Source organism: Ceratotherium simum, chromosome X (genome assembly GCF_057802395.1).
Source record: "Ceratotherium simum simum isolate JZ-2026a chromosome X, ASM5780239v1, whole genome shotgun sequence".
NCBI classification, from domain to species: domain Eukaryota; kingdom Metazoa; phylum Chordata; class Mammalia; order Perissodactyla; family Rhinocerotidae; genus Ceratotherium; species Ceratotherium simum.
Window position 1 is genome coordinate 59,419,307 of NC_141940.1, and position 22,981 is coordinate 59,442,287.

Sequence of the window (22,981 nt, forward strand, 5' to 3'; positions counted from 1 at the left end):
AGAGCCCCTGAAGTTTGCATGAGGCTGATCCAGCTCCTCTAGCCACTGTCTCAGGTGAATGTCAACTGTATGTTCTCCAGAGAGCAAAGGGAATGATGTAACACTGATCCTCCCAACCATAGAAGAGGGTTTATACCTGAGAAAGAATTGATATATAGTGAAACCACTACCCTGCAAGGAAAGAATTCCTATCCTATACCCAGCTCCTTTTCTTAAGGCTAAGCTTGTTATGTTGCTGGAGGAGGGAGGTAGCAGTGCGCAGGAGGATGTGGAAGGATGGTCAAGTGTTTGTGTTGAAATGGCAAGCAACCCTATCCCAGGAAACATTGAGGTGCAGGGTGGGCTTCATTCCCAGTATTTTCCTGGCTCAGTCTCTCCAGACGGGCCAGTGAAGTGGGCTTCAAATAGCCAGGAGATTCCTATAGTTGCTTCCACTTCCCAAGAAGTCCCAACCATCCATCCGACGTAGAATGGAATCACCCCATCAATATTAAGCCAGTGTGGATAACTGCTACCAGATGAGGCTAAACCACAGACAGTATTAGGCACCTGGACCCCTGAGAGTTGGACAGCTAATGGCACAGGTTCGCTCTTTACATTAAGCTTTAAATAATGCAACCCTGCATATCATATGATTGACTATTTGGTACTCTGTTTAGTGTGTTATTGTGGGGGGAGGGCATACTACTAGAGCAGGCCTGCTTAGCCAAAAAAAAAAACCCTTAGGGATCTTTCTCCTCTAGAGCAGAGGAAGAACTTGTAGTCTTCTCAGGACTCTTAAAACTTCCATAAACAAGGATGGTAAGGAGGTGATGGTGAGAGAAAACTTCTGTGGAAGTAAGCAACATGGTTCCAAACTAGAAGACCTACAGTCTTTGGTTGGCCAGCCAGAAGCACTGTGGGATATAACACACCTTTTACAAGACACGGTAAGGAGTGGAAGTGGCACTGCATAGGAAAAACTGAGAAGTTCCTTGGTGAACCAGAATTTGAGTGGGCTCCAGGATTTTAGCAGAAAGGAACCAAGAAGGTGAAGATGGATCAGATAAACTGTAGGGCAGGGCTGTGGTGTTTATTTTTGTTTTTCATTAGGCTTTTTTCTTTTTTAATCTGGCCTTGGTCTTTCATTAGGCCTCAATGGATATTTGGATGCACAGGGAGACCTGGCATTTCTTTGGGCCGGAGCAGATATATGCCCCTTCGAATTTTTTGTTCTCCACTGAAGGTGGCTCTAGAGGAAACTTTTTAGAAATAATAGATATTCAGACAAGATTTTCCAGTTCTTGATTCATCACATTTTTCCTGCTTCCCAGTACAACCCTTCTTCCTGGAACCAGGTTAACTAAGCACACACAGCCAGAAAAAGACAATTTGGTGTGATTCAATAGAACAATTGAGGACAAAAATATTGGCCTGTTTAAACAGGTGAACTGAAATAAGAGGTATGTTCATATTTGTTCGGAAATAACCAAACAAGAGGAAGCTTTACAAACACCTTCCTAGTTCCTATATTTTGATTTGCACTATGACTCTACTTCAATGACTGCAGTTGGCAATTTGAAAATAAAAACTCAGTGACAATTGACAAAGTCAAAATGCTTTTATTTATACTGAAGTTTACCAAGTACATTTTTAACAAAGAATGTATACTTTAACTTAACATATGGTAGAACAGAGAAACCATACATATAAGTTTCTAGTCTCTAACACACTACCGCATTATTTTTCCTTAAAAGACAAAAAGCCAAGCTGAAGTGAGCATAGAAAAGCATCAAATATGGTCAAGTTACCTTAGCCATTAGGCTTTAGCTCATATTCTTAAACTCGTCAATCTAATGACAGGACAAAGTTTACATCATTGCTTTTAAAATGTACACACTTTCCTTTTTTTAAAACGTAATATAGATTGAAAAGCTGCTTCAGTAAATAAAGCTTTGCTGATAAACACAATTGAAATAACTCCATGTTGAATAGTTTCAGAGATAAACTGGAATCACAAGCATCTTCATTTATGTAAAGCCAGCGAAGACCTTTCAGGCCGAATAAAACTGTTGTGCCATTGCTAAACAGTAATAGTTACCTCCTTTAAAAAAAAGAAAACAAGTTAGTTCTTCTGAGGGATAATTCTGATACGTCCTTAAAAATACTAAACTTCTATCTTCGGGAACTTAAATGATCTGATGTAACAGGCTTGATTTAGTATCGGTAAAACTTAAAATTTCTTAACATTTCTATATGTTAATGTGTCAGTTTTCAAAGATCCTTCAAGTTTCATGCGACAGCTTCTGTTCTTTCCACAGCACTGAAGACACCGAAGACTGATGAGACTCTTCATAAACTATCATGTCTATAGTTATCTACATTACTCTTCCTTTTGTATATAATGGTATGTTTAAGATGCCTATGGTTTACCAAAACAGGGAGAAAGGAGTTATGATCTGGTTATGATCTAAGGCAATGACAGTTTTGTACATTTAGAATTTCCTCTCCCCAGGTTAAACCTGAGACTGTGTATACTGCATGAAGGGAGACTAGTTCCGAATACCATTTTAACCATAGTGTTTGGTCAAACGAGTATCTATTTCACCGTTGGTAATCAAAAGAATTCATACCATCCCAGAGTTAGAAAACATTTGATGGTGTGGGTAAAAATTATAGTTGGAAACAATTTTCAAAATATGATTCCACCTCTTTTTGCCTAAACTTGCTCTTTTCCGTAGCCATGGCTTACGGCCCGAGTCTCTATCCAACTACCTCATAAAAATTGGCCTTTGGTCACAAAAGAAGAATGAGGAAAGAAAGTGTGGATGATCAGTACAAATCCATCACCCATGCTTAAGAAACACTTAAAGTCTATGTTTGTGAGTCAAATGTATCATCTTCACATATAAAGGAGAGCACATTATCACTGTTGGACTGATATGGCTAGTCTAAAATATTAATTTAGTCTAGTCAAAGCTTAGCATTGTTAGAAGGAAAATATACCCTTTTCAAGCCTTGTGTATAAAAGTTTTAAAATGTTTATTCTTTCTGTGTCGAAGGTATCATGGCGAGTCAGTGGAATTTTCTGGATAATACCTCAGAAGCAAAAATAAAGATGTGATAAAGTAATGGAAGAATAAAAGAATTTGAGTCTATGTTAGTCAGATGACCTGGAGGTCAGGTCAAACTCCATTAAAGGGCAACCAGACCTTTTGCCAAAGAGCCCACGGAATTCATCTGAACTTTTCCAGGGACCAGAAGAAAACAAAGCTTGAATTTTTGGAAACTATCTAGTAGTCTGTCACCCCAGAGAATTGCTCAGACTCCTTTGTGGCATCTGAGAATATTTATTCTGATAAAATTCACCAGATAGTTGCTCAGTTTTCCAGTCTACCTCATTCTCTGTATACACAGTCTAAATGTCAAAAGAAAGCTCTTCAACATCAAATGGCAGACAGTCATTTCACCAGGATTGAAATTTATACAATATAGCTAAAGCTTAAAATCATGCAATATAAATTGTGGACGTTACAGACTTGAAAGCAATGGCAAAAAAAAATAATACCCTGTAAAAAAAGGTACATAAACACAGTAACAAATGGCAAAAGCAATCACCATTTGTCTTTTAGAAAAATGTAGTGTGTGAAAAATCTGTTTCTTTTATTATGTTTAATTATTGTCTTTATTAAAAAAGACAAACATATCTGCCCACACCCTTCATGAAATGTGCCAGTTTACAAGGCCTATCTGGAACTGTTTCCACAGCAGCTCGAAAAGACAAACTACGCCAGCAAGAAGACACTATTAATATGAATCAATTTTTCTACCCAGAATACAATAGAGATTTCATTGTAGTAAAACTTTTTCTCCTAATTTAGATAGTAGCAAAATAGACTCTTGTGTAGCATGCCGTATAATGTTGACACAGATTCTGTTACTGTTTTACATATGCCAATACTGAGTGATCATAAGGAAGAGCCAATATTGACCTGCTAACTGACACTGATCCTTGGAGCAATCTCAAAGTTTGCCACATTTCAATTTCAAAATGCATTTCAGATATAATATGAGTGATTTATCATTTAGCAGTAGCTGTCAAAGTAAACTCCTAGATAAAACAAAAACATCTGGAACCATAAACAGAGGAGAGCAGTAGCTGAATTTTAATCCAAATCTGGCATGCTCACTTCATTAGAAACAGGAAACAGCTAATTAGTAATTGAATGTTTCATGTTTTTAAGAGGGTTTGTACTTGAGCTCCAAACAGAGATGATCTAATATGCATTCTGGATGTAAACAAGATTAAAGATCAGGAAGAGCAACGAACAAAGCCTCTCCAGAGGAATGTTAGGGAGCTTGGGAACTTACAAGGAGTGACACACACTGACATTTGGGGAGAGCTGACAGAGTTTATTGCTTTAAGATTTATCAGATAAGTAAAAGGAGGAATTCAATACACACAAATTGTGACCATTTTAAAAATAAAAACGAAGGCCCATACAGTCCTTCTCTTAGCACAGCACGGCCTGACATGGGCATAGCCCCTGGCATAGGAGTCTGGTGCGGCCCCCTCCATGCAGGAGATGAGCCTCTGTTGATCAGTTATTTTTAAAGGGCCACACCTGACTATTTCAAACTCAAGTAAGTGTGAGACTTGCCTTCTGTGGTATACATCTGAAGCTTATGAAAACGAAAAACCTAAAATCAGGTGTCATAAAGACGGCAGATATGTGAGAAAAGGTCAGAAGAAAACACATGAGGATTCCATATAGTTCAACCAAAGTTAATTAAACATATCTATTTGTAAAAAGACAGTAGTTTGTTTTTAAGTGACTTACGTAATTTGAAAAAGCTGTTCAATTTCCCCTCTAGTTCAATATATGCTCTTTGGCTATTAAATAATGAGACATTTTTGGATGTTATATTTTTAGTCACACTTCTTTGTTACTTTATTCAGATATTTAGTATTAATAAAATTTTTAAAAATTGTATTTGCCTCAATCCTTCTCCATGACTTATTTCTAATTTGGCATTATCTCACTGAATTAGGTTAAAGCAGCACACCTGCTGACACAAGCAGACCTTCTAAAGTCTGCAGACAGCCACAGAAGCCAAACGCCTGTGCCTTAGAAGAAATTCCTTCAGAGCATGGAATGACTGGAATGTCACATTGACATTAATTAATGTAATATTTAAAAATGCGTGGGGTAGGTGGCCATTCCAGCAGAAACTGCATATACTGCCACAGGGAACTGATTATTGGAGAATGGATAAAAACTCAGTTGGCCTTTTGCATAAGATGACTGTTGCTTTTGTCACATCAGAACTTAATTCCAGGGCAGATGTAAAAATAACATAATGAATTAGATTTTGCTTGGTGTAAGGAGGGAACTTTAGGAGGGACATTAAATTTTTTCCATCACTAGAGTACCATTTAACAGATTAGAAAACTGCTCTATTAGATTCTTAGGAGGCATGAAAATAATGATGACAGGTATTTGCCACCAGCCTTTGGCCAGGTGGCAAATTTACTTACTTACTCCATTAAGTAAACAGCCAAAAATATTTGAGACCATCCATTTCCTGGGCAATTCAAGCCAAATGACTCATTTTGTTCTAATCACTGGAACATCTTAGGCATCTGGTCATGTCTAGACCAGAAGGTGAGCAGTGGAAAATATCCATGATGTGACTGACCCATCATATCTGCCTTGCTCCTTTCTTATTTCTATAGATTTTTCAGTCAAATTGTTTATTGATATCTTCATAAAAAGGAAGCAGAATTGAAGATGGGAAGAAAGCAGAAAAGAATAAAAGGGGTATTTTTAGTAGCTTGGATGTGTGTTTTTATCATTGCCTTCTTTATAGATAAGGAATGCGCTAGGAGAAAGGGATTAAATGACTTGCTCCACCATCAACAGATCAAAAGAAGAACTAGGTGTGGTAAAATTTACAAACTAGTGCTCTCTATATTCCCTTAGAGAACACGACAAGCAATGTGTTTCTTTTAGAAAGGTGAGCTCCAAACCAGTGATAACAAATATTGATCATGTGCACAAATGAATTACCTCCTCACATAATTCCTGTTAAATCCCAGGTCAGTCAAATATAAAGCTATTTCATAGTAATCACAGCTTAAAGTGGGTGTGTCTGCATTTTCAATTCTGTCACACCATTTAGAAATAGCATTTTCTCTGTCTTAAAAATTCTTCCACCTACTTACCCCACTAGGATGCTGTGTGGATTAATGTGATAATGTTTATGAAGCACTATGAACTCCATGGAAGAAAGGGGTTATAGAAGTGTAAAGTATCATGTTCAATCATCATTATGATTATCCCCTAAAAACTTGTGAAGCCCATTCTCTAGCACATTTTTCCTGTTCGTGCAAGGTTCTATTTATCAGTAACGAACAAATAGTAATTGAAGGTTCCATATTTTAAGAATTTGAGTATGAATTCTAAAGAATGACAACACTAGATAAGCAGGTAACTGCTACAGCACCCTATTCGTGCCTATGATCAGTTGGAGTTCCGGCATCAGTGTTCAGGCTGCACAGAAAAAACAATAAGACCTGGTCAAAATTTCATTCCAACAAAGAAAGTCCAAAAACTACTCAATGAACTTCCCTGAAAACCACAAACTGGCTTTATAGTATTTTGCTGTGCTATATATGTTCAAGTTTGAATAAATTTGCGTGCAATAAATGTATTATTCTATTAGGCTTATTCTTTAATCATATATTCACTGATGTGAGTCTCATTCTTTTAAAAATGAAATTATACAAAGGTGAGAAAAACTGTAGATTTACAGTAGTTTAAAGCTTAATCTTATTTTCTGAGGGTGATATTGATCATATAAAAATGGTATAAATGATATTCTCTAACTCTAAAATATGCTTATGAGCCCCTTGTGCATGTTCTACTGCTTTACAACCTGCAGTGAAACGCATGACTAGCTTAATAAGCAAGGCATTTAGAAAGGTTTTTTTTCCCCTTCACAGTCTAAACCATGAGTAAAGATCCACACTGTTTTCTTGGAGTCGAAATCTTTGTTAATGACTGCAATTTCCCCTCAGGATGAGATTTCCTTCCCTGACAGGATGGTTATTTAAAAGTAACTTCATACTATTTATTTGTTAAAAACTACCAAGAAACGTGTTTATAATGTTTTTGAAGGTTTAAATTTGTGTTTAGAAAAAAATTATTTTTCCTAGCCAGGGCTCATGTTTCCTTCCAAGTGTTTCCTCACCACTTATTCACTTACATAAACAATGGGATTTCCTTAAGAACTAATAGGCTTCATCACAGGCATACTTTGGGCTATCAAACCTTTCTTTTGAGGTAGCTAACTTATTCGTGAACTAATTGGCAATACTTTACAAATGATTTTTCCAGCTAAGTATTAAGTTTTATGTTTTGTTTAAGTTGTTTAATTAGTGATGTGTTTCTAATTTTCAAATGGGCATGATATTAGTTGGCCCTAAATAAGATCACATCTGAAAGGTCATGCTTTCCTAACCCGAATAAGAGAGAGAGAAAACAATACGCTGGTTAATGCTGCACTTCAGTCTTAGGTTCAATCCAAATTAAATATGCAGTTAATTGTATGAACTCTACTTCACTTGTGGAAACATGTTCAGAATGTGATGTTCACAAATCAATAAGCAACAGTAGTGAGGTTAGTTTGGGGTTCAGTTAGTTATTAGTACAGTAGTATAAATATGGAGCTACTAAATTGAGAGTAGAAAAAGTAGACCATTGAAAGGTAGGGGTAGATAATAAAATAGTATAGCATTTGATTCCTCTTTGTCTAGAGAAAAGCATTGTATTAGAGTCATTTTTCAGAGGGGTCTGGTGCTTATTTTTATAATGTGGCACTTTTTTAAAAATGGAGGTTTCTTAAAAATAATAACCACTTGGCCTTATTAGCCTTAAAAAAATTTCTGACTTATACTTTAATCAAAACAAAGACTAGTACAGGTTGTCTGTTCTTTTCAAATGTTATCATAATGGAGTATCAACCTCTCTTGCTTGCTTTTAACTTACTTTGTTTTTGTGAATTAATTCTTTAATATAACTTTTCCCTTGTATTTAATCTCTAGTTCTTGTAAGACCCGCCTTAATAAGGGAGCATGGATATCCTTCTATGCTCATATTGGGATAAAATATAAGAATACATTTACCATAACTATATACTGAAGAGCACGTTTTAGAGAAAGTTTTATACATCAATTATATGCCAAATATTTTACCTCTACTAAAATCTACATATGCAAACACAAATGCTAACTTCGTATGTATTTTACAGGGCTCAGTAATAATGATATTTTGTATTTGTCATACTTAGAGAGTACAGATCTAACACTGATGAGGAAGATTAGGCAAATATTATTATTACTAAAATTAAGGCAGAGAGCGGTTGAATGATTTCTCAAGGTTAGTAACTGAGTTAGCCAGTTAGTAACTGAGAAACCCTGACCACCAGACCAGTGCTCTTCCCACTTCATTGTGCCTCCCATAGACCAGTTATAAAACAGCAATAAGTGTATGGGCTTAGTACACAGACTTGCAACTTTTGAGCCTCACTAAGAGCTCCAGAAGTACTTGAATTCTACTTTCCAGCAGGAATGGGAAAGGAGAATAAATAAAAACTAGTATTTATGGAACACCGACTATGTCAGGAGCCGTACTAAGCCATTCTAAGCACTTACGTCACATGTGGAATGTCATATTCTTTCACTACTTCTTGTTGTAGATAATGTCATGGCGAAAAGTCGTAAGCTGCTTATGTTTCTATGCCATTCCTCTAAAAACTCTAAAGTCATATCAGCCACCTTCCATAAGTATGTAAGCTACAAAATATTCCTAAAGGTCAAGTTTATTTAAGTTTTCTATAGGATGCATATTGGAAATATTTTAATGTAATATTTAAAAGCACAATTAAGTTCTTTTTATAAATTTTAACTACTCATTTTGTATGCTAAGCTGATAGAAAAATACTATAATCTCTCATTTCAAAGGAATCAAAATATGGAGGAAAATGAAAATCGAAGTAATGGAAAAACATTAGACATTTACTTGAACAATGTTAAAAATGACTACATCCAACATTTCCCATAGAAGGTTGAAATGCAGTTACCAGGAGATTGTTAGATTTGAGTTGCAGGTTTTGCCTCAGTCATTTTAAATGGTTACTTACCAATGCTGAGATCAACATGACATTCATTTGTATTGTTTTAAAGAAAATAAGAGCACTTAAACATTTATAGGAGAATAGGGAAATAGAGAAGAAATGCTTATAATGAATGATGTTTTCTTGAAATCTAATAAAGGAATTGGTAAAAATGTTGCCAAAATAACCATTTGCATTATTGAGGTAAAGTAGATTCCAGCTTAAGTATGTGGATTATTACCAATGTTAATTTTCAAACATTAAACAAGTAAATCATAAACTTTGGGGGTCAACAGATTAGGGGATTTGAAGGAGATCTGTATAAAACTGTAAAGAATGTTTTTCTTTAAATTCACTTTACTTTCCAAAATTGAATGTTATACGGCTATTATAAATGAGAAAGAAGTTCCCTAGAGCAAACAAATAAAATTTTATGCTAATGGCCCACAGTAAGGAATCCTGGTCTAAAATTAGACAACTGAGGATCTGTTAAGGTCTAGTTCTGATAGGGTGATGTGAGCTTAGCCACAAATAGAAAGGTTTCTTTCTATTACTATTGCAGCTTCTCTACAAAATTTTAAATAGGAAAGAGAGATGTATTGAATTTGTGCATTTTTTATAAGTAGTACCCCAATCTCTGCAAAGTTTTAAGGCAGAAGTGATTATTGAATTATAGTTGGTTTTAGACTATTTTGGCTAATTACCTACAAACTGGAGAAGCCTTCCCCCACTCCAGCCCTGTTATGTTGTTTTGCATGGGATAATATTATAGTCTAGTTAAATATGCTAGCTGGCTAACTAACTATGAGAGATTTTTACAGGTATGGATTGATAGTGATACTATCAATATGGATTGATAGTGAGGACACTGAGTGAAGGAGTTAAGATTTCTGGGTTTTAGAATCCACTATCAATAGCAGGCCAATTAACTTCTTTTGAGTTATTTCCCTACTTACAAAATGGGGGTTAATCATATCTTTCTTAACTAAAACACATGGATAATCCTGCTAGAGGATGTGTGTGTTAAGAATGGCACAAAGACAAGATCCTCTTTCTGATGGAATTGTAACCAATGAAAGAACTAGCAATAAGCCTGAACTTTCCACATTGTATGCAGTGAAACAGGAAAAATTAGCCAAATCTAAAAAAAATCAAAGTTTTCAAAGGGAAGGGAAACTGGAGAGAACTAGGAAGGGAGACATCTTGAACGGATTTCTTATTTGAGTTCCTTAATCCAGCCATGCCTGAATCTATCCCTGGAAGCTTCAGTTAAGTCTCCCAGTAAGTTAACTTTTTAAATTAAGCCCTTCCCATAAAAAAAGAAAAAAAATGGCATAAAGTTCACCAGGCTATAAAATACTAGGTATTGCCTTTCTTTTTTTCATTATTCCAGTTTTAGGCTATCAATTCTTCATTCCAAGAATGATAATTATAGTGGCATAGAACCACCACACATTTATGAGGCAGCAATATAATAATTTTATTTTTTTAAGTGGCATGACAACAGTGGCATATGATTACAGCCTTTTATGAAAGTGCTGTGTGTTTTTTTGTGTGTGTGTGAGGAAGATCAGCCCTGAGCTAACATCCATGCTAATCCTCCTCTTTTTGCTGAGGAAGACCGCCTCTGAGCTAACATCTATTGCCAATCCTCCTCCTTCTTTCCCCCCCACCCAAAGCCCCAGTAGATAGTTGTACGTCATAGTTGCACGTTCTTCTAGTTGCTGCATGTGGGATGCGGCCTCAGCATGGCCGGAGAAGCGGTGCCTCGGTGCACGCCCGGGATCCGAACCCGGGCCGCCAGTAGCGGAGTGCGCGCACTTAACCACTAAGCCACGGGGCCGGCCCCTGTGTGTTTTTTTAATTAAAACACAAGTGTGAAAATGAAAAATAAAGGTTAAACTTTTAATCAGAGAAAGGCTTTCCTTTTGCATGTTCCTCAGGTATATCTGAGTTGAGAGGTGAATCCTAAGCTTAAAATATTATATTGCATCTGTAAAGAGGATGGGGTATAAAATAACTGCTTAACAAGTTAAACAACCCTTCCTAGATTATAGTCAGAAAGACCTGTTAACTACTGAATTAGTCCTGTAGACTTCAGAATGCTGAGTAGCAGAACAATCTATTTTGGCTCAGAAGTCTCACTATCTTGCTATCACTTCAACTATAATTTCATCTATTATGTGAGTGAGATATAGCTGAAATTGTAAGTCTTAGATCTGTAATGAGATTTTATGTTATCATCATAATTAATTAGTGTGACAGCCTTTCAGTCACTGCAAACATTCTTTTAACAGTGTAGTGGTAAGTGGTGCAGGCCCCCCCGTGACAACGAAGCCCTAAATTATCAATTAATGTAAGCTCTTCACATTCTCCTAAGAAAGAACTAGAAGCATAATGTGTGTTATAATCTGACAGGTAGTTGACAGCAAAGAGGTATGATATGGTCTGGGAGGCACCATTAATCAAGATAAAAATCCTGTGGAGGATGAAGAAAATGAGAGCCAAATACTTCTTGGGTGAGAAAGTAAAAAGATTCAGGCCGTCTAATGAACCTTACAAGAAAAAAAAAATGCTGTTGCTTTAGAAAAAGATGGTAGGATCTTCTTTGTGGGGTGTGTACTAGAGTCCTTTCCCACTCTATGATGGCAGTTGCAGTAAGTTTTTCTGGGTAGTAAAAGGCTCCTATTCTCAAAGGAAGCATTTAAGAGGAAAGAGGACCCATTTCCCACAATCCCTCTAATTTCTGACATGCTATAGATTTCCACTTTACAAGAGAACATTTCCACTTTACAATGGGAATATTAGAGTCCCTATGTATATCTTCCAACACAGTACAAGACATCAAAGGGGAGGGAAATTAATGATTGATGAGGGTAGGGCAGGAAGTAGTCTGTGGAACCCCTAGAGAAAGATGTAGAGCACACTGTGGTGGGAGTCAGTAGAAAAGGTACAGAGAAGTTTGATCTGGTAAGAAATCATATGTAATTTTTCTTTTCCAGTCCCCTTACTTGCTCCTACCGTCACTTTCATTGCTCGTTTACCAAATTCTGCAATGACAACCTTAGCCCAAGGGTAACCGTTTTTACTGGCATGGCATCCTGAGCTCTTTCGAGGAATGTTGTTCTATGTTACCAAGTGAGCAGCAAAGAGAGAAGATAATAAAGAGGTTTCAAAGGTCAAGGAAGGCTAGACACTGTTCAAATTGATTTTGAAAGACTTGATAAGAATATACATATTCAGAGTATATATATTTCATAGTATAAATATATACTAAAAGTTCTATGTAATAAATATATGTATACTAAATTACATTGTAAAATGTGTGTCTTTTAACACAGAGATGTTAAAATTGTGTCTGTAGCTTTTAGAGTCAAATGATACATTAATCACTTTGCTTCTAATTCTTCAGTGGCATCTTCATCAAGTGCTGCATAGACGATATCATGCATTTTATATTTTACATTCGTCAGTCTATATTCTGACTAAGCTCTCACCATTTTGCTTTTCAGAACAAAAATGGTCCAGAGGGAAAAAAAAAGGTATAATAGGTTTATCTTTTACATTGAATTTTGGCTTACTTTTGACATGTAGGTTGAATTTAATATCTACTCTTGTGTGTTAGTAGCAAAAAATAAGGGAAACATTTAATATTCCACTATACTCATGGAAAAATATCAGAAGAAAAAATATATTCTAGTATTAAATCATTTTACATCATTGTCAAACACGTGGGCAAAAAAGCAAATGTAAAAATTATTCACAGAGATTGACATTCCTCTTGTAAAAGCGTTCTTAGTTTTTTTGTTTTGTTTTGTTTTTGTCCCTAAACACAAGTAGCAGAAATAGCAGCAATGTGTCACTGTGCCCTTGTACTTTATGGTGTCATCGCCTCTGAATGTTTTTTTATTATTTTATTACTAGAAAGTCAGTTCAGGAAGGCTGTTGTCTGTTTTCTAAAATTTAGGAGCTTCATATTCTGGGTTTGTTATATCTATTATTATTAAGATGATGATGCCAATTTTCAAACATTTAAGAAACATGCACTGTCAACTGTACCAGTAGTCCCTAACAATGAAATATAGTCATACAAAAGTTAACTAAGGTATAAACATGCAAAAGAAGAAGTCTCTCTGTGATCATAAAGTGATGTTATTTTCTGTTCAGCAGTTCATGTTACTGCTGTTCATGCTAATTAATTAAAGGAGCTGTTGCTGTAATGTGCAAACAGGGAATCTGAGAAACTGAGAGGGCTTTTAGGTCTCCAAGTGAAGTTAAGTCAATCTGGGCGCGGGCAATCAAATGTAATGAAATCACTTGTCAGTGCTAAGCTTGCAAAAACTGTGAAGTTTGACTAGGGAGTAAAAGGATTATAATTAGATTTCCAATAGGATAATAACTAAATGGCAGAACGCAGTAAAGAGAAAATATTACTTTGTTAGCTAATGGTACTGCTGTTTGGTTTTAGTTTTTATCAGCGCACTTGTAGTTGTGCTAATTTAATTTGCTTTTATCAGCCAAAATGCACTAGGCAAATGGTACTTGAACATTATTTGCAAAAGTCATTGATCTGAAGGTGCACTTAATGACACCCGGTATGTTTATTTTATGTGAAATGGAGATTAGTTGATAAGATGGTTGATGTGCTGTCGTGCAGGCCCCCAACCGAGTTATGGGAATCTGGGTGGGAGGATATTAGTGTATATGCTCCACTGAATCCTTCACCTCCAGCAATAGTGGACACAGCCATCAGAGTGAGTATGTATTCATTGTCTGATCACCTTAAAATATTCTGGAGGAGATGCTATCATAGATTGTTAAAAATATAAGGGATACAGAAATTCTTTTATCAGAAGGTGGTCTATGCATGATATCTTGTCTGTCAAACAACATTCAAAGCATAAAAGACATGAAATAACTAAGCTGAAGAGATTCAGAATACATATAAGAATCCTAGTACATGGGCAGTTTGTACTAAAATCCATCTGGAAATGATCATAATACTGTATATGACTTTATTACTTCTAAGGATGGCAAAAGCAACATTCTTCCAAGTTCTCTTTAAACTCTCGTAAGGAGATGTCATAGTGGAACTAATTGAATTTCACAGGGAGAACACTAGGTGAATGACAGATTTCTATCTAGCAGAGCAATTGACAATAGGAAGGGAAAAGACTTCACTGATGCTGGAATTGTTTGCTGTGATGGAGATGAGTTTTGGAAATGGCACTAGATTGGCATGCATGAACAATGCTAGGAAATAATCTTTCAAGTTAAAAAATGGGTAATTGAGGGATGTGAAAAAGATGAAAACAATGTCAAAATAAGTCACAAAAGAAAAGACCTGTAACACACAAAATTATTAGAAAGAATGAAAAATATAATGGTTACACCGGAATTTTATGTTTTCCAAGCATTATACATTTTCTGAAGTTCATAGATACATACAAAAGTAATCTTTCAATTCTGAGCATCTTAATAAGTAAGATTATTGATATTTTTCAGGTAATTATTTGAATTGATTGATTTGGGAAAGTATATTTAAGATTAGTTCTGATAATATTTTCAGGCACCTATTCCCCTAATAGAATAAATCATTTTTTGCTCATAAAATAATTTCTTTTAGATATTAAATTGTGATTCTACTGTCATGTTAACACAAAACATTTACTTTAGCTTTCCATAAATTGATGATGGGAATTTTATCATTTACACCACTTAAATGCTCTGCTAAGAGAAGTGAGAATGTGTACTTTTCAGTTTTTATCAAATTTATCAAGAATATTATTTAACATAACCTAAAAGTCAGACATTCAATAAGGAATTATTAACCCACCATATTTTACCATATATTGACAATATTAACCACAAATACTAGATAATTTGTTTTATAATTTGAAAAAAAATAATAAAAGTTAATTCCCTTGCTTTAAAATAAGTTCCATCTCAATTTTTTTAAAGGTGTATCTACTTCTCTCATGTTTAGCCAGCAAAAACTAGTAGAACTTAGTAAAAGCATGCTCAGTGAAAACAAATACTAAATGTGTCCTCCTCAACCACAAGTTAATATGCAAAAGCCATTCTTTGCAGACTTCATTAAAATAAAAAATTTGAGCCAAATGGAGAGTGAATCTACCTTTTGCTTTTATCACCTAATTGACCTCCCATGAATAAGATACCTGTTGTTTGTTGCATGAAAATGAAGTAACTTCAGGACAGTTCAAAAGCTTGTATTTATCTGAGTTGGGAAAGATGTTAATATTGCAAACTAATGGCATCATATAAATTAAACAAACAGCAATGAATTGGGAGTACAGGATTAAAGGATAATAAAGATTCAACCCATTGATGGTATATTTGGTTTACCCCCTCCAGTTCCAAAGCTGATCTTACATCCCACTCAAAGGAGGGGCACAATGAAGCTCAATGCTCCTTAAAGACTAGGTCTATATCTGTGTGTCACATTCAGAAGGGATCAAATGCTTCGGGCTTATTCAACCCGACTTTGGCCCTGATATGTGATGGCAACCTCAACTAGTGGTAGCCCACAACTAGTGGGGCTTTCATCATAAATTTCACTGTGGCAAATTGATTGGACAAACACTGAGTCCCATCCAAATTGGCTTTTCTCACATAAACACAGCTTTTAAGTTGAGGGAAGAAAGCAGGCAAGCAAAAGAGGGATCAGATACAGCAAAAGCTTCAATGAATGAGCTAAACATGCATGCTTTCACACCTAGCAAAGTTAATGCATTAGTTAGGTCTACCCAGCTGCAGCAGAATAAGGCATTACCAGAAGATCCATGAGCTCTGACACTTCTGGTTTTGTGAAGATGATGTGGAAAACTACATGAATGAGGGTTTCTAAATTTTCTGAAGCTGCTACAAAAAACAGTGACCCTCAGATGAGCCCAAATAGATCTTTTGGTCACAGCCAGTTCTGTTGCCTTCATGTAGATCCAATCACACAGTGGAAAGGCACTGATTAGTTACTTCTCAGCAAGCAACATATCCATGGATGTCTTCCTTTTTGAAAGTTAGGAAATCATTTTTTTCATGGAGATGACTTTTCTTTTTTATTAGAGTGAGATATTTTTTCACAGTAAATGTGAAATAAATGTAACCCACATACAAAGGGCTAGAAAATTGCATTAGAATCACACTGGAAAAACCCCAGTGGTCAAATTCAGTTTTTATTTTTAGGTGCTTTTGCACTCCAGTGAGACTCTATATTGATTTGTTTCATCTATTTTCTTACTACTAAATTTTTTAAAAATATTTTAAAGGATCTAAGCATTTATTGGAATCCTGCAAATCATGATTTACAAGTCATGCTCATTTCCATATTTAGGCAGTTTCTAGAATTATCTAAAATTAGCATCGGAATTTAAAGGTTGATAAAAAATGTTGTCTAGAACACTTTTAAAATATTGATAGGCTATGATTGTTGTACTTGTGGCTTTTACAAACAGTAAAGTAATGAGATTTAAAAAAACATACTATTGTACACTTCTGAAAAGTAAATTATATTCACATTTATGCATTTTTAGAATATACCTAACATATAATGCACATCCTTTTAACAACTAAACATACTGTACAAGAAATTTGCACACATTGTATATGCAAAATTATTAGTCCCTATATATATAACCTCAGAACACTACAGACTTCTTTGTCTGTCATAAAGTAAGAAGAGTTAAACTTATTTATTTTACTTATATGAAGAGTATCAACATAGGAACTCATCCCCACCCCACCTCCAGGGGTCACATATTAAGCAGTTATAGAGAGAAGTGTGCTGTTTACTGTACCTTGCATAGCAGTACTATCATGAGGAGTCCCATTGTTTTCTATTTCAATATCTGGAATCCCAGTATCTGAAAGAAGTGACATTCAAGATTAAGATACAATTCTGTTTTCCCTGATTCAATTTCAAGTGAAAACTCTCAGTAACCCAGTACTTTGGTCCTATAGATAATGTAAGACCTTGGGTGGTGTTTTTGGTTTTGGTTTTTGGTATGTCTATTTGTTTTTAATGGTAGGAGGGAAGATTATAAACTGTAGCTGAATTCTACAATTGAGCATATATTTCCAGATATATAGTAAATAACTTCTTTATTCATCTCATTCTCTAGAGATGACTCTCAGGAAAATAATCCATAAAAATCCCCTCAGACTATCAGGTAACATGGCCTAACTGTGGAATAAGAAAAAGATGGATACAATTGCATAAGTGGAAGCGCTCATTCTTCTGGTATATTTTTGATTTGTAAAATGTGATAGATGATGAGATTACCTCTATGCTAAGCACACGTGAATATCAAAACACAGATTATGGCTTGTGGTCTTTATGTAGTACTGGCTCTAGGAGCAAAGGGATACATGAATTGTTTTGAAAAATCTTGAGGAAAAGAATCAAGGAGTTGAGTTTTCATTTTCAATTTTAAATATGAAATGTGATTATCTAAAAGCTATTCATATACATGAAGCACAGCTTAATATGGACATTTCTGTATATACACATTTGCTCAGCTACCCTTGGGTAATGTGGTAACAGATGCCAGTGTATCACCCACTGCCATCAAGGATTAATGTGAAAAGGAAATTATTTGAATACAAGGTACCCAGCATGTTGTAGAAACAGCTGCTTTTTCTTTATAATAGCAAATATTGGAGCTAGAGTGGAGCTCACTTATGGGTGGATTTCAAATATGTAAAAAAAGATGTCAAACCACCTCAGAATGGCAAGTTCAGGGCCTCAAAAAATGAGTGCACAGAACATTCATCCAATTGCTGGTCAGAAATGTTATTTTTAAGACCTTCGATAAGCAAGGATGCTGGCTCCCACTGTCTAAGATGTCCCATTGAAGGAGGTATTAATGTATTATTATTTACCGTCTCTCTTCTGTGTCTCAATGAGGCATGGTTGTCATGAACTAATAATCTAGCATGGTATTTCTATCGATTGTGAGCAGAATGGTCTAAGACAGTCACAGTAAAAAGGAAATTGAACTTTTGGAGAGGAAAGAATATGATTGAACATTTGTACAAAATTATTTATTCTTAGTATAGAACACTGAAGCAACCCGCTTTTAGTTCATGTGTGTGTCATATGTGTGCATGGGGTATATGTACATGTGTGTATAAAATTCTTGGGCTCATCCTTGTTATACACACATATCAGTTAAATATATGAGCTGTCAATGAAAGAAGAACCTGAACGTTCCATGAGATGAAATGATGTTGTTGGGTTTCATAATTAAAAATGGAATCAGAAAAGTCTGGAATTAAGAGATTTCATGACGGAAGCACCTCTTCTCATAAGATCTCCAGGGATTTACTTAGAACATTCTTTTTCAACCAGGCACTCCTTAAGCCCTCAACATGATACAATCTGCACTAAAGGAACCAGTATCCTATTGCTCATTAAAATAGAGTACACCAAACATCAGTATATTTTAACATGAATGGACCTAAAACACTTACATTTTAGGCGGGGGGTGGTTATCAATATTACTGCTTCTACTGCAAAAGTCAGCAGGATTTTCTGTTATTCCTATGCTATTTGTATTTCCCAGAATAGAGATTATTTTGACAGATTTAATTAATGACCTAAAGCACTTGGCCTCAAATTGATTTTTAAATTATTCCTGGACAAAACCTTTTCCTTCCTTCCTTCCTTCCTTCCTTCCCTCCTTCCTTTCTCCCCTCTCTCCCTCCCTCCTTCCTTTCTTCCTTTTGTAAATTGGGTTTTGCTTTGTGTACCTTGAGCGTGCAAGTCTAAATCAGACATTACCTTTCAACATCCTCAGACCACTGTCACTAGTAGTGGCTTGCTTAAGTGCTTGCTCCACTTGCTCCCTGCGCTTTGATTCAAATTCCAAGGCTTCCTGCAGTTTTCTCTTGGCTTTTTTCTCCTTCTTCAGGCGCTTCTGCATGGTAGCTAAAATGTGAAAAGGTAAATAGTTTACAAAGGCTTGGTCAATGAAATCGAGTTGCCAGTTTTGATGGAATGTAAACCACAGTATAGACACAGAGATAAAAATGTATCAGTTGACATATGATTAGCTTCTCTCGGTTCCAATTCTCATTAGACTCAACCAAGGAGTGTTCAATCATACAATGGACTTCTTTTTGCTTTCACCTTTCCAGTGTGTATGCTCTATAATACACGTGCATTTGTATGGTGGTGGCAGTGGTGGGGGAAAATTGTTTTCTACTTTGACTAATCACATGTATTTAATGATAGCATTAAATATTTTATAAATCACTTAAAAAAGATACTCATTATTCATCAGGTTATTGCTAGTCATATTTCAAAATGCAAAAATATATGAAAATATCTATTGGGTTGCAAAACATGCTATGTCCTTTAAAACTTAGTGTCAAGTGTCTATTTCTCTGAGATGTTACCAGTTGTAAGGGTAAATATCCATCTCTTTAAATATATGCACGTATAATCAGACTTTCTCTCTCTTTACATATATCTATATCTATATCTATCTATATACATTTTAAAGAGAATAACTTTCAGCAATGATTATTTTAAGCAACCTGTAAAAGCACAACACCATTTCTTTTGTAGGTAGAAAAGGTAATGAAGAGCTAAAGAACAACTATACCTCAACTCTCAAGCCTTTACATCTTAACTAGAAATTTTAACTACCCTAATGTATGATTATTTCTAAACTCTGAAACCTTGAAATCTGTGATAATTTCTTCAAATAGAATTATTGGGCTCCAGCATTATATTGGTTCATAGCAGGGTTCTATGCTGACTGATCTTCCCATTCATCCTAAATAAGTTTTAAAAAATTAAGATATTGACATTATAGCAATAAAAAAATTCAAGGAACATTAAGCAAATTTATAAATTATATGACATTTTAAAAATGTTAAAAGTATTCACATATAATTAAAATATTTTGCTTGAACTGAATATGATGCTAATTTGAGTGCCAATTGTATTATTTTCACAGTTCAATATCTTTTCATATCAATGACCTTCAGCAACTTGAAGAGAGTCAGTTACCCAGGTAAATTTATGTTCGCTTGAGACAAAAATTCAGAGGTCTAAGGTAATAACAAAATGGAAATCTCAGAACAAAGACACTGAGAATGTATAGTTTCTGTTATTTTTTTTTTAATTTTAAAAATTTAATTTAATTTTTTTAAAAAAGTAAATCTCTTTGTCATTCCTACTTCTACACATTCAGTTTCCTTTCCCAGAGGCAACCACTATTTGTAGCTTCATGGGTGCCCTCCCAGAGATGGGCCCTGTGTATAGTGTAAGCATAAAGTAACAGATTCTTTATATACAAATGGAAGAAAATTATACACACTGCTCTGCATCTTGCTTTGTTTTACATGGTAATAATTCCACATCAGCACTTATAGAGCTGCCTCATTATTTTTAATAGCTTTATAATATTCCACTGTATTAAGACATATTTAACCAATCCTTGTTTTTTGATGAAAGACTATTAAATAAGGTTGAACATAAAAATATTTTACTATAGTAATTATACTTATCATCATTCAAATAAATCAAATTATTAATAACACATCATTTAAATCAGAAATCTAGATTTATTCAAACTAATGTATAACTTAATGTCCTTGATAAGACAAAATTTTGCTTCCAGTAAAATTATTGGTTCAAAAATATTCTATATTTTGATTCCCTTGGAATTTATGATTACATATATTGTAAACAATGTCACAGCATATTACATTTAAAATTATATAAATAAATAATAATAACTATCATTTATTTAGAGCCTACTATGTACTGAGCATTTTTCTGGGACTATATCTCATTTAAGCCTTACAACTCAGCAAGGAAAATACTATTATCTCCATTTTATAGATGAGGAAACTGACTCCTTGAGAGGTCAAGAAATTTACCCAAGATCACATAGCTAGTAGTTTTCATAGCCTGAGGGCCAAAGATCACATAGGTAGTTGTTTCAAAGCCTGGGGACCATATAGTTGGTCAAGGACCAAGATAGGTTGACTTCCAACCTCTCTCGTAGCTCTATCATTCTATGATTCTAAGTATTTAATCTGCAAAGAATATTATTATGTATGTATATGTGTGTTTAATTGAAGTAACACATTCTGGCTGGCAACAAAAAGGTATTTAGGTGGAATATTTACTTTGAGTGTGAAACATTGCTTTCTTTATTTGGAAAAAAAGATAGTCATAGGGATTCTTATTATATATATAGTTTTATATATATAGTTACTATTCTTTCTATACACTAGGAAAGAGATTACTTTATAACCATAATATCAATTTTTCCCCAAAACATCATTTTACCCCCTCTTTATTTTCAATCATATGAATTCAGATAAAGTATTCACTTTGTCATAAAATGTTAGGTATACTGGGTATGGGATATTTAGGGAACTGGAAAGAAATTTAAGTGATTATCCAGTTCAACTATTGTAATAGATGAGGATACAAAGATTCATAGAGATGAAGTAGTGTCTCTAAATCAATGAGGATAACAGAGTAGTTTCCTATAATTATGTTAATCATAAGATGTAAAATGTTAAAAACAGTGCTTAGCACATAACAGACAGTTGATAAGCATTAGCTAGTAGTAGTAGTAATGATGGTAACAGTAGTAGTGACAGTAATGACAGCAATAGTAATAATGTTTGTGTTGTAGTAGTAGTATCGGTATTATTACTATTATATCATAATAAAAGCTAAATTTATTAAATACAAATGCTTCAGAGTAAATTTGATAATAGATACAACATTACATCTACCATGTCTAGAACTTTTTAAAAGACAGTAGATACGATAGCAATTATAAAGATATACCTGAGGAGTCTATGAGAAGTTAGTAAACAGAAATCAGTATGAGTAGATCTCTAAAATGTAGAAGCCAACTTTACTAAATGTAGTAGATTTTCGTAAGTCAATTTGAGAATGTCATTATATTTAGCATATCAGTATTTGGTTCTTCAGTATAAAAAATTTCCCTACTAAAGAAATGTGTTGTTATGACTGCTAATCGTAATAATCTATTTTGCATACCAAGTACCAGAAATAAACTAATTTCTCCAATTTTTACAAAAACAATTTAGTCTTTGCTTAGTAGTATTTAATGACTTCAGCAAGATAAGAAAGGTTTAATTCTTTTTCAATGCAATGACTGAATTTCCGTTTTGAACTAGACCTTTGATTCTTAGGCCCTAAGGAAAATATACAGCTAGTTTTCAATTTCTTGACACAAATTTCAGAATATAATATGCAACTTTGGAATGGTATCAAGTTAGTGGATTTCACTCAAGTGGAGTCATTCTTCCTTGTTTAGAGAGGCATTATCCCGGTTGTGGATTTTCTCTCCTTCTTTGCCTCTCCTTCCGACTCTTGAACACTTTTACTTAATTTTTGCTTTGTGATCCTTCCATAGAAAAGTAGGCAGAGAAGGGAAAGAAGATGAAATTCACACGTCACTTTTGCTGCTGTTTAGTATTTTATGGTAAATGTAAGGAAGAGGTGGAAATTATTGGCTAGAGTGAAGTTTGGAATTTTCTCTGGTTTTTATATGAACTGGTCTCATTACCATATCTGTAGATAATCAAATGTATACCCATGGTTGGAGAGTTAATTCTATTTGTGAACAATATTTCTCCATTTTCTCCCTTTTGTCTCCGTCCAACTTATGCTACCCTAATTCAGTCTTCATCACCACTGCCTGAATGAGAGCAATCTCTTTTTACATAGTTTCCTTGTTTCCAGTCTTACTCCAATCCCCCTCTAATCCATTCCCAGCACTGGAGTGGTCTATCTAGTTGAAATCAG

At 34.7% G+C, this 22,981-nt stretch overlaps 1 protein-coding gene across 9 annotated transcripts in view; it reads right to left on the bottom strand.

Annotated features, from left to right (window-relative positions):
• Nucleotides 1-1,585: 1,585 nt before the first annotated feature.
• Nucleotides 1,586-22,981, bottom strand: part of DACH2 (dachshund family transcription factor 2) — a 505,289-nt gene continuing 483,893 nt past the window's right edge. For 7 of the 9 annotated variants that reach the window (XM_087427018.1, XM_087427014.1, XM_087427013.1 and 4 more), the window contains 3 exons: nt 18,956-19,102; nt 16,971-17,036; nt 1,586-2,083 (listed from right to left, as the gene is read on the bottom strand). In XM_087427018.1, the coding sequence (XP_087283144.1) occupies nt 2,034-2,083; nt 16,971-17,036; nt 18,956-19,102 (263 nt within the window). In that variant the 3' untranslated portion in view covers nt 1,586-2,033. Of the gene's footprint in view, nt 6,534-16,932; nt 17,037-18,955; nt 19,103-22,981 lie in introns of those variants that run through there. The other 2 variants (XM_014792364.2, XM_087427011.1) reach the window with 2 other exon arrangements.